Genomic DNA, 17,383 nt, shown 5'->3' with positions numbered 1-17,383 from the left:
CATTTGTGTGAAATTATTTCAATATTGGACCAGCGGTTAAGGAGATTTTGTTTGAAGATTTTTCTATTTTTAGCTCTAGCGGCCTCTATGTGCAACCAAGGGGAACTGTTTGGACAATTTTGGTAGAGGACCACCCAAGCCAAGTTTCAGTGGTTTTGGAAGATTTGCTGTTTAAACATATTGTTGACAATGGACGGACAGACGCACACAACATGATCTTGCACAGGTGAGCTAAAATTACAATGGTTGCAATTGTGAAATTTATTGGTCAATTAGCAAAGCAAATCTTTTATACAAACATTCTCACTAAATATTAGTGCAGAAGACTGTTCTGACAGTCATCACCATAAAATAATCAGAATTTTCATGATTTATATCATGGGCGACTGGAAAGGTTCTTTCCCACAGTACTCGTGTCGGCAATTTTAATCACTTGACCTGAGAAGATCTTTAATAACAAGAAGCAGTGTCTACATTCATCATTTTCATGATGAGGCAAAAACATGTAAATATATTTCAACTTGCCACATCCCAAGATACAAGGAATAACAAACATTTTTCATTCAATAACTCTATTTTACAAGAGACAAGACATAATAGCACTTTCTGTATTTGACACCTTACAACAATGTTCACAATTTAACATTGTAACTAAATTACCTATCCAGTGAATATTTTATCAACTCTATGGTAACACAGATTTCACCTCAAAAACGTTGTATCAGCACTACTCCTGAGTTACATCTAAATTTTATAGAATGGAAATAGTAGAAGTTTCGAAATATATATAGAATCACTCGTTCATATCCATGCAATGTCAACACGTAGAAGATCAATCGGAATCCGAATCATCTTTTCGAAGTTCTGCCAACCTCTTCTTATGTCTTTTAATTGCTTCCTACAGAAAAAAAAAAGAACATTGATCACTGTGAGGTAAAAAGAAAATCACCTGTTATACGTAACTCATGGTGTAATGTTATGAAATCTGTTTCGCAAATAAACTTAGAAACATTTGAAGTTTGTTTTGTTGGGTTTAACGTTGCACCGACACATTTTAGGTCATATGGCGACTTTCCAGTTTTGATGGTGGAGGAAGACCCCAGGTGCCCCTTCATGCATTATTTCATCACGGGCGGGTACCTGAGTGAACAAGTGACCTTCTGTAAGCCACCTGGCAGACTTCCTCATATGAAGAATTCAACACCCCCGAGTGAGGGTCACCACCCTTAACCACGTGGCCCCCGAACACTTGAGGTACCATTTATCCCTGAATAATTGCCCCTGGGGTACTCTGAGTGCATTATTTCATCACGGGCGGGCACCTGGGTAGAACCACTGACATTCTGTAAGCCAGAGGGATGGCTTCCTCACATGATGAATTCAACGCCCTGAGTGAGGCTCAAACCCACATCGATGAGGGGCAAGTGACTTGAAGCCAGCGACCTTAACCACTCAGTCACAGATGCCCCTACTAAATACCAGAATTCTTTAAAAACCCTAGCATGCACTCTTTACCTACCCATGGAGTATTTCCCATATAAACAAGTGAACAACATAAAGCCTGCCATCACATATGCGTTATCAAATATAATATAGCCAGCAGTAAATTTTTCTGTCAAAGTCAAGTAAAAGTCAGCATGCATGACCTTACCTTTATGTCTTACATCTAACAACAGATAAATGGTATGATTCTAAAAAAGCATCTTTCTCAAATATTCAATAAAGGACACCTAAAATTGCAAATAAGATGAAGTTCCTGAAATGACTTTAGAAATCAAATATAGCCTTATCCATATGGCATATAAAAATATTTCAATGTGTGTGGCATTGTGAATATCTTGCTAAGTCAATGTTGTATCAAGTGGTTATTTGTGAATAATGTGGTTATACAGAAACGCCATAGCTATTCTGCAGAGTTTTTAAGATATAGAAAATAAAGTGGCAACATCTAATCCTTAAGCATTTTTGTTTTGCAAAATGGAGCCCAAAACCTCACAATTATAAACAAGAGGGTCATGATGACCCTGGATCGCTCACCTGAGTAATATGAGCTACATGTTTCAAATGTCAAACTGATGATTTTTAGAAATTTTTTTGGAAGATTTTCCGATGTACAATCAAGTAACCCCTGGCGCGGGGCCAATTTTACCCTGGGGGGGTCATAATTTTAACATAGTCTTTAGAAGTCCACTAGGCAATACTACATGTCAAATATCTAAGATCTAGGCCTTCTGGTTTATTTCTAAAAAGATTTTTGAAGATTTTCCTATGTAAAATCAAGTGACCCCGGGGGTCATGATTTGAACAAATGTTGTAGAGGTCCACTAGACAATGATACATGTGAAATATCTAAGCTCTAGGCCTTCTGGTTTATTTTTAGAAATTTTTTGAAGATTTTCATATGTAAAATCAAGTGACCCCTAGGGCGAGGTCAATTTTGACCCCGGGGTCATGATTTGAACAACTTTAGTAGAGGTCCAATAGGCAATGCTACAGGTCAAATATCTAAGCCTAGGGCTTCTGGTTTTTGAGAAGATTGTTTAAGATTTTCCTATGTAAAATCATGTGACCCCTGGGGCGGGGTCAATTTTGACCCTGGGGGTCATTATTTGAACAAATTTTGTAGAGGTCCACTAGGCAATGCTACATGTCATATATCTAAACTCTAGGTTTTCTGGTTTATTTTTAGAAATTATTTGAAGATTTTCATATGTAAAATCAAGTGACCCCTGGGGTGGAGTCATTTTGACCCCGGGGTCATGATTTGAACAAATTTAGTAGAGGTCCACTAGGCAATGCTACATGTCAAATATCTAAGCTCTAGGGCTTCTGCTTTTTGAGAAGAAGATTTTTTAAGATTTTCCCATGTAAAATCAAGTGACCTCAGGGGCGGGTCATGATTTGAACAAATTTGGTAGAGGTCCACTAGGCAATGCTTCACACCAAATATCGAAGCTCTAGGGCTTCTGGTTTTTGAGAAGAAGATTTTTAAAGTTTTTCCTTTCGGCTGCCATTGCAACCAGAGTTCTCCATGAAATTCCATTCTTTTAACAATTTTGAAAGGGGGCCACCCAAGGATCATTCCTGTGAAGTTTGGTGTAATTCTGCCAGTGGTTTTCAAGAAAATTTTTTACAAATTGTTGACGGACCACGTACTACACACGACGGACATCAAGCGGTCACAATAGCTTGCCTTGTCACTTCGTGACAGGTGAGCTAAAAAGTATCCATCTTTCCAACTGTCGAACATATATTACAATATTACTGACAACTATTATTGGTAATAAAACAAAGTTTACAGACCTCAGCTGATTTAACATTTGCTTCCAAATGTTCTATATTATCTCTAATATGTGCCTCCATCTCCTCCTTGTGGTGCTTTTTAATTTCCTCCATGTGTGCAGCGTTCTATTACAGAAAGGAGAGACAAAAAGGTGTAAGTGAAAAATACCTTGAATAATGCTATCAAACAACCCTTCCACTGCACAACTAATGCTGACTGTTCCTCCTCCAGGTGTTGCCTGTAAACTTCTTGATATACTTGTTAAAAGCCCACAACAATGGACACCTGCTATTATTCTGACTTTGAGGAAAAAGTACCAAATACAAAACAGGGTAATTTCAGTCAGCCTTTATTAGGCTTTCTACTCAGTTGTCACAATTATGGGAAGTTAAATTGGCTATTATAACTTTTCTTACATTTTTCCTGTAAAAAATGTTTGTGTGATTTAGTTCATATAACACCTCTTTTTCCCATGTCCTGAAACAAATTCTTAAAAAAAAATCACCAGCTGTTCTCATGTCAAAATAAAAGCAGGTGTTCATTTAGAAACTAACGATCTAACAGTCCTGATTAAGCCGACAGAAATTTCTGAAGCATGTACTTTCTGACTAAACCAGAAACTCTTACCTCTTTGATCATTTGGTCTACACTAAGTCTTGGTTGGTAGCATATAGAGCATAGGCAGCAAGTATCTGGGAAAATGTTTACATCAAACTTAATGTTTAAATGCAATGAAACACACCACTTACTTTTCATCTGTTTATAAAAAGCATTGCAAGCTTCTAAAAAAACTACTGCCAAAGTCCGTTTTTTAAAACTTCTGACTCAAACTTTTACTTTAATTTTCTACCTAAATAGCAAACAGAAAGCTTACTGGTTTTGTTTTGCATTTAATGCCGTTTTTCAACAATTTTTCAGTTATGTAACAGTTAACCTAAGCAATGTTCCTGGATTCTGTACTGGTACAAACCTGCTCTCCGCAAGTGAACTACCAACTTTCCCACATGAATCAGAGGTGGAGGACAAATGATTTCAGACACAGTGTCTTTTATAAACCCTCATGGAAAACATTTGTCTTGCCAGATTGCTCACTCCCTATTTTGCTAAACGGGCAGGCAGGTTCAATTTCAAAATTTATTTCTATGTCTACATATTCTGGAGGGCAGGCTGATCCTAAGCAGTACCGGTACATAGCATTCTGATATTTGAATATTCCTGTTATTTGAATATTTTGTACTGACAGATAGGTTATTCAATTATCCGAAATTCACTGAAAATTCTTTTACTTAAAAATCGTAAGAAGCTGTTTTCCTGTACTTGCTACCTTTGCACTATGTGCATAACTAAAAAGAATATCAACATGCATAGAATAAAGAGACACCATTCCATTTAATATTCTCTAACATTTTTCATATGCTTGCCTTGATGACCACTACATTTATTGTTTACAATCGAAAATTTTTACCCAGTAGTTTGCTAAAACTGAACATTTTGGAAATATAAATGGAATAGTTTGAGTGGAAAAGTTAATTGTGTTATTTATAAGATGCAGAAAAGCAATCAAGGCAACTACAGATAAAGATACAATAAATAAAAAATAAGCTGTATGTGCATGCTATAAGCATATTGAGATTCTGATATGCCGGTCATAATTTCCAACCTCGAGCCTGTTTATTTCATCATGGTGATATCCTGTTTCTTCACTAACAAATTTTCGCATTTCTTTAAGCTGCTTCTCTCTCTGAAAATTAAGGGTTATTGTGTTACATTCAGACTTCATCACTTTAGCTAGGAATGTTTTTTGTTTTTGTTGGGTTTAATGTCGCACGGACACAAATATAGGTAATAGGGTGACTTTCCAGCTTTGATGGTAGAGGAAGACCCCAGGTGCCCCTCCGTGCATTATTACATCACGGGCAGGCACCTGAGTAGAACCACTGACCTTCCGTAATCCAGCTGGATGGCTTTCTCACATAAAGAATTCAACACTCCCGAGTGAGGCTCGAACCCTCATCGGTGAGGGGCAAGTGATTTGAAGTCAGCGACCTTTACCACTTTGCCACCATTGCCCCCCTTAGCTAAGAATGATTTTATGCCAATGTTTTGTCTGAATAATGAGGTATAAACAGTCAAGCCTATATTAAGTAGCCAGCCATGGAAGCAAAACACACTGGCTGCTTAAGACTAATTAAAATTAACAGAATGTGAGAAGTCAGTTAATTGACTAGCTGCTGAATACAGGTGGCTGGTAAGGCAAATTCAACTGCCTTTGTTTACAGCTGAACGACAAAAATCTGAAACTGGAAAATGAATTACACATAGCAGAAGTAAAAGCCGTGATTAATATAAGCAAACGGTGCTAACTATCAATCACAATGGTTACAAAAATATCTTCATCATTAAGTTTAAGTCTGAATTTTCTGAATTATCATAAACAAACTGAAATATGACACTGAAAAGAAGTTAAGGTTCAAATACTTTGTTGAGTATATGGTGCTGGTAGATAATTTTAAGAATATTAATGAATGTAATTTGCTAGTTATTTATTTATCATGAATGTGTAACATGTACATATGCTGCGAAATCATTTATTTTCATGAGCATGCTATTTTGCTGATTTGGTCAAAACGTCCATTTTAATGGTGATACAAATTCATGGATTTAAAATTTTGAATGTAAAACGAATGGAAGTTTCACTTGATCAATGGGATTTAACGTCATGGGTTTACTCAACCATGAAATTAAGTCTCCCATGAATATTAATGATTTCAAATCCTTCTTAATATATACCCCCTCCAAAACTGCTTCTATTTTTTAACCATGAGAAAGCCAATGTGAGGAACCAACTAGAACAACAGAAAGTGATAAGTTTATTACAGCTCCGAGTACTAGAATACTATTTCAACAAACAAGAACTGACCATCTTGCTTGACTATTCAATACATTTATATCCAATCCAACAATACATGTACCAGTACCTCTTAGTCTGTTACTGAGATGAAGTCAAAATTTTAACCACATTTTTTTATGCTGATAAAGGGCTATAACTTGAATTAAATTTCATCATGATTCATGAGTTATCTAACTTGGTTATTTCACTAGGTCTGAAGCACTGTCTCAAGGTTCAATCCAATATACATGTATATAGCTGTTACTGAGAAACAGCTTCATAGTTAGCTGCCAAACTTTCTGTGTAGAAAAAGGTCTATAACTTGAATTAAACTTAACCAAGAGTTATTTTCCTTGGATATTTCAGTCTTGTGATTAGAAACCCTAGTGTAAAGTTTCAGTTCAAAACAAGCATTGGTAACTGAGTTAAGAACTTGCATGAAAAACCTTAACCAAGTTGTGACAACAACACTGGACATCGAAGCCCAGGCGAGTAGAACAGCCCTCAGTATTTTTCTGAGAGTCAAGCTAAAAATGTGCAGCTGCAAGAATTAGAAGATAAATTCATGTCAAAGTGCTTAAATATGAAACAAAAATTTACTAGCCATTAGATACACTAGTAAGAAGACTTCCAGTCCTTCCTGTACTAATATTTAATAAGATATATATTTATGAAGATCACAAAGTAAGATACAAAGGTGCAGAACTGGCACCACATTGATGAAGAATGTCTGTATCCATAGACCTGCTGAAGAAAAAATGTTAAGTCATTCAAGGATATAATATATGTAGGTTTTCTAAAAGGAACTTGGTGAGAAAAATACTGCAAATACAGCTGGGAAATGAATGCAAATTGCCGACGTGTTATATATTCAGACAAAGCTCACACCCCATGCCTTTCTGTGATTAAAAATCAAGTACAATATTTCAAGAAAAAGTATATCTAGAACAGTGATTTGTCGTTGAATAAAATCATTGTTTGGAGTTCACATGTGAAGGAGTGATATCATAATACGCATCTGAACGACAATTTTATTCAAGAACAAATCACCATTTCAGATGTATTATTTTGATTCTAACACGTTATCAAGGATTATTATTTACTTCCTTAGTTATTCATCAACAAGCTCAGCTTTTGTGCAGTTTTCTTTTCCAGCAATTTTCCATACTAATTCTGATACATACAGTGAATAAGTTGGGTAATACCACACAGTTTCTGTCTTCTTTGTTTGATAGGGAAATAAATCCTCTTAGAATCAATTGTTAACCAGCTGTACTTGTAAAAGGTTGATAAAAATTTCACCCAAACATAAACTAAAATGTTTGACTATTGAAAGAAAGGAGTCTGTGATATCTTGCCTGATATGTATATATATAATCAGGCATGGAGCTGTCTGCAAACCAGTATACACTAATAAGACTATTTCTAAGAAATCTGGATTACAATGCAGTCTAGCAGTGTCTCTACTGAACCAAGATGCTGGTCTGTAAGATAACGGAGATTATAATGTCTCAGAGTAAGACGACATTAGGAAGTTGTTAGATAGGAATTCTCAGGCATGTGCATGCATATTATATCTACTCTATCGTATGTTTGACAAAATCGCCAATCTGATATATTTGATTCACATATTCTGTAAACTGAGTGTTTTAAGTGAATTTTCTTCAAATTTTCAGAGGTATACAGACACCAAATAACCAAATAATTGTCGCATTATTGCGTATTCAAATAATTAATAGCCGTCTTTTTGCTTGGTTTTCCGTCATTTCATTGCAAATTTCTTGTTGGAATCACATTGTAGTTCTCACCAAGTATTTTAGTAGCCTTTTACAACTTGAAATAACTGCACATAAAATTTATCATGTGAACTAAAGTCCATGCCATAACCAAAAACAACGTGTTACAGAATATCTGTATCAACTGGTAATTAATAATAACACTATATAATATTTTCTTCAAAGGGGAAATTCCCAGTATAAAACACAGCCTCAGGATCTGTTGTTGTACATCCTTTAAGCTAGACAAGTAGGCTCTAATAAAATACTGTCTTTAATCTACTTTTTAGAGGATAAAGTGAAATATGAGAATTTTAACAGAGGACAGAGTAAAGTTTAACTTGATACAACATGCATAAGAAATGTTGCTTTTGAATTTGAATAAAATTTGCTAAGTGAAGACTAGTACACCAATAACATTTTTAAATTCATATTTCATCATATATTAAATCTCATAACATTGTAAAATCAACATTTTCCATTCATTTTATTAAGTTTTTAAAGGGTAAGTCATACAAAGTATTCTTACCAGTTTTCTGAAATATTCCTCTTCATGTGCAGCCTCCATTTTACCAAAACTACCACCAGCATCTCTGATTGATCCTCCGGCGCCACCACCCTGCAAAAACAACACAACAGTGATTACTGGTCCACAGCTCTTAAATCTCTTTAAAGACACTAGTCAGTCAGCTATAACATTGATTACTGGTCCACAACTCTTAAATCTCTTTAAAGACACTAGTCGATCAGCTATTTTTCATTTAAATGCTTATAATCAGACTAGTTGTCATTATTTGCAATAAAGTCCCAGTAAGAGTCAAATCTGGTCTCCAAAATCCCCTAATATCATTGACAATAACAGAGCATTAGCGAGCTGCCTTGTTTAGGCCAAATAAAACAAGAACTGTTGGTGGAGAGCAATGCCTTTCCCACTAGTGAAACAAATTTAAATCAATATGCTGATCCTAACAAATGGTTCAGTGCAAAAGCTCCACTTTCTGAAAATAAAATTCAAATCGTCAAGCTAAAAATATTCTGTTTAGGATTACTTTGATTAAAAACAAGAGCTGTCACTATTGGTGACAAATGCCCCAGAAGCAGAACCAAGAATGCCACAGTTGTAAACTTGTATGCGCAAAAAACCAAATATCATTTTGTGACCTTGACCTTGACCTAAGAGTGTGACACATCTTCTCAATATGGTTAACATTTGTGTCAAATTATTTTCAAATCCCTTGATAAATGGCAGAGTTATATGGACCAGACAAGAAACACCACTGACTTTCTAAGTGAGACCTTGACCTTGGAGCTAGGGGTCTGGGTCTTGCGAATGACATCTCATTTTATTATAGTGAACATTTATGCAAAGTAATTTCAAAATCCTTTCATCAATGGTAGAGTTATGGACCGAACAAGAAACAAACCTCGTAACATTTTACCTCTAATTGTGACCTTGATCTTGGAGCTAGGGGTCTGGGTCTTGCTCATGACACATCGTCTGATCATGGGGAACATTTATGCCAGGTAATTTTAAAATCCCTTCATGAATGGCAGAGTTATGGACCGGACATGAAACATACCCAGTTAACCTTTAACGTCTAAGTGTGACCTTGACCTTGGAGCTAGGAGTCTGGGTCTTGCGCATGACACATTGTCTCATTATGGTAAACATTTATGCCAAGTTGTTTCAAAATCCCTTCATGGATGGCAGAGTTATGGACCGGACACGAAACAGACCAGGTTAACCTTTGACCGCTGTGACCTTGACCTTGGAGCTAGGGGTCTGGGGCTTGCGCACGACACATCATCTCATTATGGTGAACATTTATGCCAAGTTATTTCAAAATCCCTTTATGCATGGAAGAGTTACAGCCCGGACAAGAATTTACAGGACGCATGGACGGGCGGACGGACAGTGCGATTTTAATATGCCCACCTTTGAGGGCATAAAAATAGGGCAGGCAGGTAAGCAAATATTTCTTTTCTATTTTTTTTCTAATTGTTATTTCATGCTAAAAGTGTCCTAAAAAGTGAAATAAATATTGCTACTAGTAGTAGTTAATCAAACTTCTAATGAATGTCTTTTAATGTTACCAAACTATCATTAAAATTCACTGCTGACATCAAATTTTTTTTTCCAACCCCACCCGCCCTCCAAGAACGACAACGATTGAGGCTCAATAAGGTCAGTCTGGTAGATGTAAAATCAAAGTTTATATTTTACTTGGACTTATCTAAGTTACTATATATGAAACACATTGAATTCAGTGGTTGCAGCCCCACACTGGTTGTGACACAGTCTGACAATACAGTATCATTTGTTACCTTTCCAGCTCCTTCACCAAAACCTCCAACTTGTGACATTGCTCTGACACTGCAAATATACATCATCATTTATAATATAAAGTACTGACTAGTTACCATTCACAAGTACTTGTGACAAAAAAGTATAAAAAGTTCAAAGCTTTAAGTTTGAATTGAACAGCACTTCTTCCTACATTTAGTTGATATTCCTGGTTATTAAAGACAGTTCTAACATGAGTCAATTACACAGATTTTACCGACTTTTACTCCTACTGTCCAGACTACCAATCACTGGAACTACCTGTCATGTGATACCAGCACTGGTACACCAGAAACAATTTGTCCCATCCACACCAACTTCCAGTTATTGTCAAAATGATATTAAAGAAATGAAATTCTACACTACAAAAAAACGCAAATTAGCTTCAAAAGTATTTGCAATGACTTTTAAGTACATGTATATATGTACAGTAATATTGTCACACAATGATGAGGTTTGACTACCATTTTGTAAGAAATGCAGTCACCATGAACATGATGAAGTTATTCCTAAAATGAATTTCATATACATGTATATCCGAAAAAACAACAAAAAACGTTTTTTTTTTGTTGGGCTTCATGTCACTATGACACAATTATAGGTCATATGACAACTTTCTAGCTTTTGATGGTGGAAGAAAATCCAAGTTGACTCTCTGTGCATTATTACATTAAGCACGCACCTGAGTAGAAACAAGCCCTCCTGTAAGCCAGTTGGACAGCTTCCTGACATGAACAATTCAATTTCCAAAGTGTTACCCACATTGTTCAGAAAATGATTAAAAGTCAAGGACCTTAAGTTAATCACTTGGACATGGTGCCCAGCATACATAAATAAATATGACTTTACCTACATAGCACTTTTGCCATTATCTTTTTATAATAATTAACATGGAAATAATGTAAACTGCATACACATTTGACATGTGTGACATTAATAAGACTTGAACAAATGGTTTTGTATTTTCTGGCCAAGTGGGCATATCATACTTCTGATTTACTGATCAAGGCTACATTGATCAGAATACTGGAGGTTAGCACCATACTAGTTGAAATAAACCAACTTGACAGACTTCCACAGAAAGTTTAGTTAGTATAAAGAGTTCAGGTATTGGCTGTGTAAATTATGCACCATTGGACCATTGCAAGTAAAAAACAACATCAGGCCACTGCTTGCCACATGAACAAGAGCTGTACGTAAGACAGCGTGCTCCACTATTCAGCGATTTGACAGTATTAAATAAAAATGAATTTATGTCTCCATAAGAGACCTCTACTTTAAAAGGAATACATTTTTATATAATGTTTATGTGAAGTTACAGTAAGATATAAGCAATAAGTATAACACCTTGGTGACCTTTACCTTGGGTATAATGGGCCCAGCCCCTGCACATACTTTGTCTGTATGCTGGACAATGTTTATAATTATATATATAGTTACAGTTTGATAAAAGCAATAGTAACAAAGATATGACAGAAAAACAAAGGTTGCCAAAAAACTTTAACCTTAACCGAAGTATAACACCTTGGTGACCTTGACCTTGGGTATAATGGGCCCAGCCCCTATACATAATGATATTTTGTTTGCATGCTGATTGCTGAACAATGTTAGTGTGCAGTTACAGTAAGATATAAGCAAAAGTAACAAAGAAAAACAAAGTTTGCCAAAAAACTTTCACCAAGAAAGCTCACACCAACGCCAGGGTGAAAAGTGGAGCTAAAAACTCTATACTAAATCAGTTTTTTTAAAAATACATTATTCATCTGCACAAACATTTCACAGGTCTGTACATCAAAACAAATTTCAGACTCTTACTTTACCAATGATGCCACTTTCTAGAAAAGGGAATGCTCTGCTAACATGGCTATGGGACGTAAATAAAGAAAAGGGTATCTGTAAGTCATCTTTTTTGCATTCTGTGATGGATATTGAATGTGTAGGATTGCAGCTCTTTCACTGTTCTAAGGCTCCCACATAATTTTTTGTAAACATTTATACGATCTTTCAAACACGAAACGATACTGTTTAGAAGCTGGCTTTCAATTACTACCTTCAGTCATGACTCTGAACGGCTTTTTTTTCTTTCTATAATGGGGAACAACAATTTTTATTTTCTCTAATAAACAAGGTAATGTTTGGTAATATTTTCACAAGTTCAGGCTGTTTTGACATTTCCACGCTATTTTTGGCACTGTTTTATGCAATTTCAATGAGAAATGAAATAATTCTTTTAACTGAATCAAATTTAGCACTGTATACAGCCTTATTAAATGGTGCAATTCCATCTCCTTCATAGAATTTATCCCTAATAAAATAAGTGTGCAAAACATCGGCCTCGATCCTGTTTATCAAAGAAGAGATATGTAATATCCTTAACCAGTGACTGGGAAAGAATGTTTGTCCATGGGACAATGTCCCGTCATACACAATAAATTATGTGACATTTAAAAATTTTATGTGACATTCAGAAATTTGTATGGGACAATTGCGACTTAAACTAGGAACTGGCACTGTAGTATGTACCCATGTCAGATTAAAGAAGCTCTCAGTAAAAAAAAGTAACTAAAACTGTAACAACTTTACAGCTTGTCAATAAAGAAATTTAATTTATTAAAAACTGACAAAAAAATGAAAGTCTAGAATAAAATACGATGTTAAAACATGTTTTTAAACACTGGAAGCACTTTGAATCTGCACACTGAATACATTCCTTTGTGTAAGATTTGCACTATTAAATAGTTTCATCCTTTTGCATTCAATACAATTTAGATATATGACACAGGGCTCATCAGCATTAAAACTTATGAGACATTTTTCATTTTTATGTGACTATGGCTCATGTCTCATTGGTTTCCCAGTCACTGCTTAACTGGCAGAAAAAGATCTGTTCAAGTCAGCTTTATCAGCAACGAGTCTTTAATGGTTGAAAGTGTATGTATATATCCCAGCCTTACCAGTTTCGACACACATAACAGGCAACTTGGCCGCGCTTTTTTATTCAGTAACATATGTGACTCTATTAGATGTTGCATGTGCACTAACCTTTTATGCATTGAATCATACCAATAACATCTTATTCTGAACAACTGACTGCCAGAAATTAAAAGGTAAACAACAACTAGTGTGGTACTTTTTTCTAACACACCTATTTCGACGCATTTTACATGATGCTTGTTACGATGCTTTTGATTGGCTTAAATATTTGTGCAATCACTGTAAGTAATGTGCTACACCATAACTGTCAGGGGTGCTGCCACAAAACTTGACACAAAAGCAGATGCAGGTAGTTATATAATCAATATTAAGGCCAAATAATATAAATATCTGAAAACATTTTAAACTTTCATGAATATATGGGGCCAAGAACATAAATAGTCACCCTGCTTTTTTAATACACACTGTTGGATGTTTTTTCTTTCATTCTTCTGGACTGCAGTGTTTACAGAGGAATTTGGCACATTTCGTTTTATACAAAACTTTAGATGGATCCAATGTTCGCAGCCTACTTGACAAGAGAAAAAAAATTGTGTGTAGTAATAATTGCATTGATATATAATGCATACACCTTCCAAAAGAGTGCATAAAATAGTTTGACTAAATATGTCACATGGCAGTGATGTGACCTTGATAGCACCATGGTAAAGTCGACTGCAGACGTACAACAAAATTTCCAATATTTTTTTAATGTAAGCTTCCACAAGGACGTTTTTATAATGGAAAAACGCTAAAAATCATGTACACTGTAAATGTAAGTTGATAAATATTTTCAAATCCCGAACTTTCCACCTTTTTTACCAGTAAATTAACCATGAATGATGTCTTCTGTCATTACGCCGAATAACAACGTCATCGGAAACCCCAAGTTAATCGAAAATGAGATCAAAACAAAAATGGCGTCGAAATAGGTGTGCATAAAATTACGTAGTGCGACAATAATCATGCATTTTGTTTAACTCACTATGTTGTAACTTTGTAAGCATTTTACCAATCAAACACAACACATTCCTTTAAAACATGTAAACGTAGAAGCCTAACATGTTTAACTGCCCTAAGCTACAGATTTTCAGATCATTACTGCCTATACAAAACTGAACAATATGTCTTTAGCAAAGAAAAACTGGGTTGTCATGCAAACGAATTGGGATGCCAAAACAATTTTATGGAACAACAACAACAACCTAGTTTTTACAAATTTATGAGCACCTGCAAATGGGTCCACTGCTATGAGCACTGAAACTTACTTTCACAGGCCTGTCATTGATAAAACTTTAATTAATCTGAATATATTGGCAGTAAAACGTGAATTACGACTGAAAGTTAGTGACCTTCGTTACCCCACCCACTATTAAGACTATATTACCCATAATTAACTTACGATTATGACGATTGTCAACATTAAAAAAAGACTGGATATAGATGGCATATTTTTAAGAAATATATAAGCACTGTCATACCTTGTTAGTCTTAATGAACGAAGCAAATTTGGTGCTAATCTTAATGCCATGTTTACTTGTGTGCTGGACGCTACCGGATGTGTGTTTTTAACCCCTTCACCGGCTAAAAACTACTTCCGGCAAAGGTAAATGAAAAGAATTTCTGCTATTATTTCGTATTTTTGCAACGTTAAGAAAGTAACATCTGCTTTAAATGCTCTGTCACAAAAGAATGTAATATTCTACGTACCATTTCATTCAGGTTTGTTGTATTCAGTCAAATATACGATATAACTCCTTACAGTTTAGTATATCTACTGGTCCTCTGTAGCCTTATTTAGTTCTATATTCTGCACTAAACTACGGAATCCGGTTAGTGCCACATTGAATGTCCTGTGTCGCCCGAACGCGACACGTGACATTGCAACGCAACGGACGACAATGAACAATGACATGTTAACATTTAAGGTTTTTGCAAAAGATATTGAAGTAAAAATTGAGTGTCGTATGTAGTTTGTGGTGTTGCGCAGAGTTGCTGTGTGGTGCGCATATGACATTCAACATGACACACGACAATGTACAACAAAACTCAACATTATATTAGGCAAATGTCCTGGAATTGTTGCATGTCAAAGTATAATATATTGAGGGTGACACATAATATTCAACGTGACACATGACAACGAAAACGACACACAACAGTCTATCACGCAAATGGCTCGAAATTGTCACATGTCGAGATAGTTTATTAAGGGCAATGCACAACACAATGCACAACATTGCAATGCGACGGACGACAATGTACAAGCCTGACATGGCATATTCCTTATGAAATTATCTGAAAAGCTGCGAACATGCCGTAAACATGCTGCGAACATACCTATTCGCAGGAAGTATTTGCGGGATATTCGCTGCTACCGCAATCATGCCGCGATTGATTTGATACTAGTTCGCGGGATATTCGCAGGAAGACCAATGATCGCGGCATGTTTGCGAGAAGAACTTAAAAGATTATGATCTTTTGGTAAACTGTTAATGGAGAGCTTTTATAAGAGCAAGTAATTGTAGATCAATATTATTAATTTGTAACATTATCTGTCACAGTATGAGTCTGATAAGTTAATTACAAACAGATATTCTGGACATGTTTAGAAAGAAATCTGTGTGCATTACAGACAGTTTTCATATTAAGTGATTCTTAGAGGTTGATAGGAATATATTCTTTTTTGTGGTAATTTAAGTCAGAAAGTTTATGTTTAATGTCTATACTCGTATTATCATATATCTCAATAAACATAAGGAATTTTGAAAATGAAATAGATATGCTTTAACTTTTGCAGAGCTGAATCAGATTATCTAAAATGAAATATAAAACTAGCTTATTTTGACAATTTCTAAGCTTCATAAGTCTGATAATTAACATAACTATGACAGATTTGTAGTGATACATATAATAACTTATAAGCAGTGTGAAGAAAAAACATTGGGATGAAATGAATACAATCACTCAGACACTGTTATTGAAATGACAATTAACAGTTAAAATTCAAACATGTTTTATCATTAAAATTCAAAATGCTCCAAATGCTCCAAATATGATATGAAAAAGTTCAGACATTGACAATTTGAATTTGTTACAACCTCAGTGTTCAACTTTATTCAATAAATTTATATCCCTGATTCCTATTAATTTATTTTTTTTTTGCACTTTTTCTGTACAATGCTTTTTTGTACACAATTTCTGTATGTAGAGATTAGTGATTGTTTTCAGCTAGTTCAGGGGATGATCGCAGCAGCTAGTTCGTGGGATGATTGCAGCAATTTTTCGGTGGGAAGTTCACAGCTACCTGTTCGCGGGAAGTTCACGGCAACTTGTTTGCGGCAAAACTAATTTGCATGTGAAAAGTGAACACCAAACGAACATCCCTTGAACAAATTTTATACCAATTGTATCAAAAGTGGCCGCGGCATGTTCGCCGGATATTCACGGCATGATCGCAGCAAGTGTTCGCGGCAAACGTTAATATTTCCGTAGGGGATTCTAACATATGAATGTCTCATTGTCAGTTTTGGCAAAAAATGTTGCATTAAAAGTTGCATGTCGTTGTTCATTGTCGTGTTGTGTGTTGTGTCATGTGTTGCGTTGATTGTCGTGTGTCGCAGTAACGATGCCAGATGGCAAATTAGACAAAATATGAGGGCCACAATTTTTTTAGTCTGTTTTTTTTTTTTTTTAGAAAGGGTGTGAAAATGCTCCATAGTCGTTAAGTAGTGATCAAACCTTGAATTTGTGAGACTCACGATTCAAGCATCAGACTTGACAAGTATGCATGATGCCCGGCTATCCCAACCACTTGAAATAGCATTCACGTTCAGCACTGGCTAGAGAACCGGAACCGGTTCCTTAGACAGCAAACTTAATATTTGTCCGGAATCAGTTCTCTGTTTTGATAATGAACAATCATGTAATAAGGAGTACATTTGTAATACAATTACACTCAAGGTTTCTTGTAACACCAACATAGCTTTCCAGCCAAAGATTACTTCAGAGGCGAACAATACTAAGTAACGAATCATCTGCTTGACCCTGTTAATTGATATACAGTGTAATTTAGCAGAAGAAGTCATTATTTAACGAGCAATTTCACTGGAAGGATG

At 35.5% G+C, this 17,383-nt stretch overlaps 3 protein-coding genes across 4 annotated transcripts in view; 2 read left to right on the top strand and 1 right to left on the bottom strand.

The window, feature by feature from the left end:
- Positions 1-555: 555 nt before the first annotated feature.
- LOC123541120 (ATPase inhibitor mai-2, mitochondrial-like) lies at positions 556-14,893 on the bottom strand. 2 transcript variants are annotated; one of them, XM_045326525.2, is made up of 5 exons: positions 14,747-14,893; positions 10,274-10,322; positions 8,478-8,567; positions 4,944-5,024; positions 556-898 (listed from the first exon to the last, which is right to left on the bottom strand). In XM_045326525.2, the coding sequence occupies exons 1-5, from the start codon at positions 14,794-14,796 to the stop codon at positions 833-835; spliced, it is 336 nt and encodes a 111-aa protein (XP_045182460.2). In that variant the 5' UTR covers positions 14,797-14,893; the 3' UTR covers positions 556-832. The 2 variants fall into 2 exon arrangements, with proteins under 2 accessions (XP_045182460.2, XP_045182459.2); XM_045326524.2 differs by lacking the exon at positions 4,944-5,024 and adding an exon at positions 3,304-3,408 and having other exon boundaries at positions 14,747-14,886.
- Positions 14,848-17,383, top strand: part of LOC128545853 (poly [ADP-ribose] polymerase tankyrase-like) — a 15,251-nt gene continuing 12,715 nt past the window's right edge. Inside the window, exon 1 of the mRNA XM_053526455.1 lies at positions 14,848-14,871. The gene's annotated coding sequence lies outside the window, so the exon portion shown is untranslated. The remainder of the gene's footprint in view (positions 14,872-17,383) is intronic.
- LOC123541119 (poly [ADP-ribose] polymerase tankyrase-2-like) overlaps positions 14,854-17,383 on the top strand; it is a 25,841-nt gene continuing 23,311 nt past the window's right edge. The window contains exon 1 of the mRNA XM_045326519.2: positions 14,854-14,987. The gene's annotated coding sequence lies outside the window, so the exon portion shown is untranslated. The remainder of the gene's footprint in view (positions 14,988-17,383) is intronic.

This window comes from Mercenaria mercenaria, chromosome 16, assembly GCF_021730395.1.
Source record: "Mercenaria mercenaria strain notata chromosome 16, MADL_Memer_1, whole genome shotgun sequence".
Lineage (NCBI taxonomy): Eukaryota > Metazoa > Mollusca > Bivalvia > Venerida > Veneridae > Mercenaria > Mercenaria mercenaria.
The sequence above is the reverse complement of the archived record's forward strand: the minus strand, read 5'-3'. Positions and strand labels throughout refer to the sequence as shown.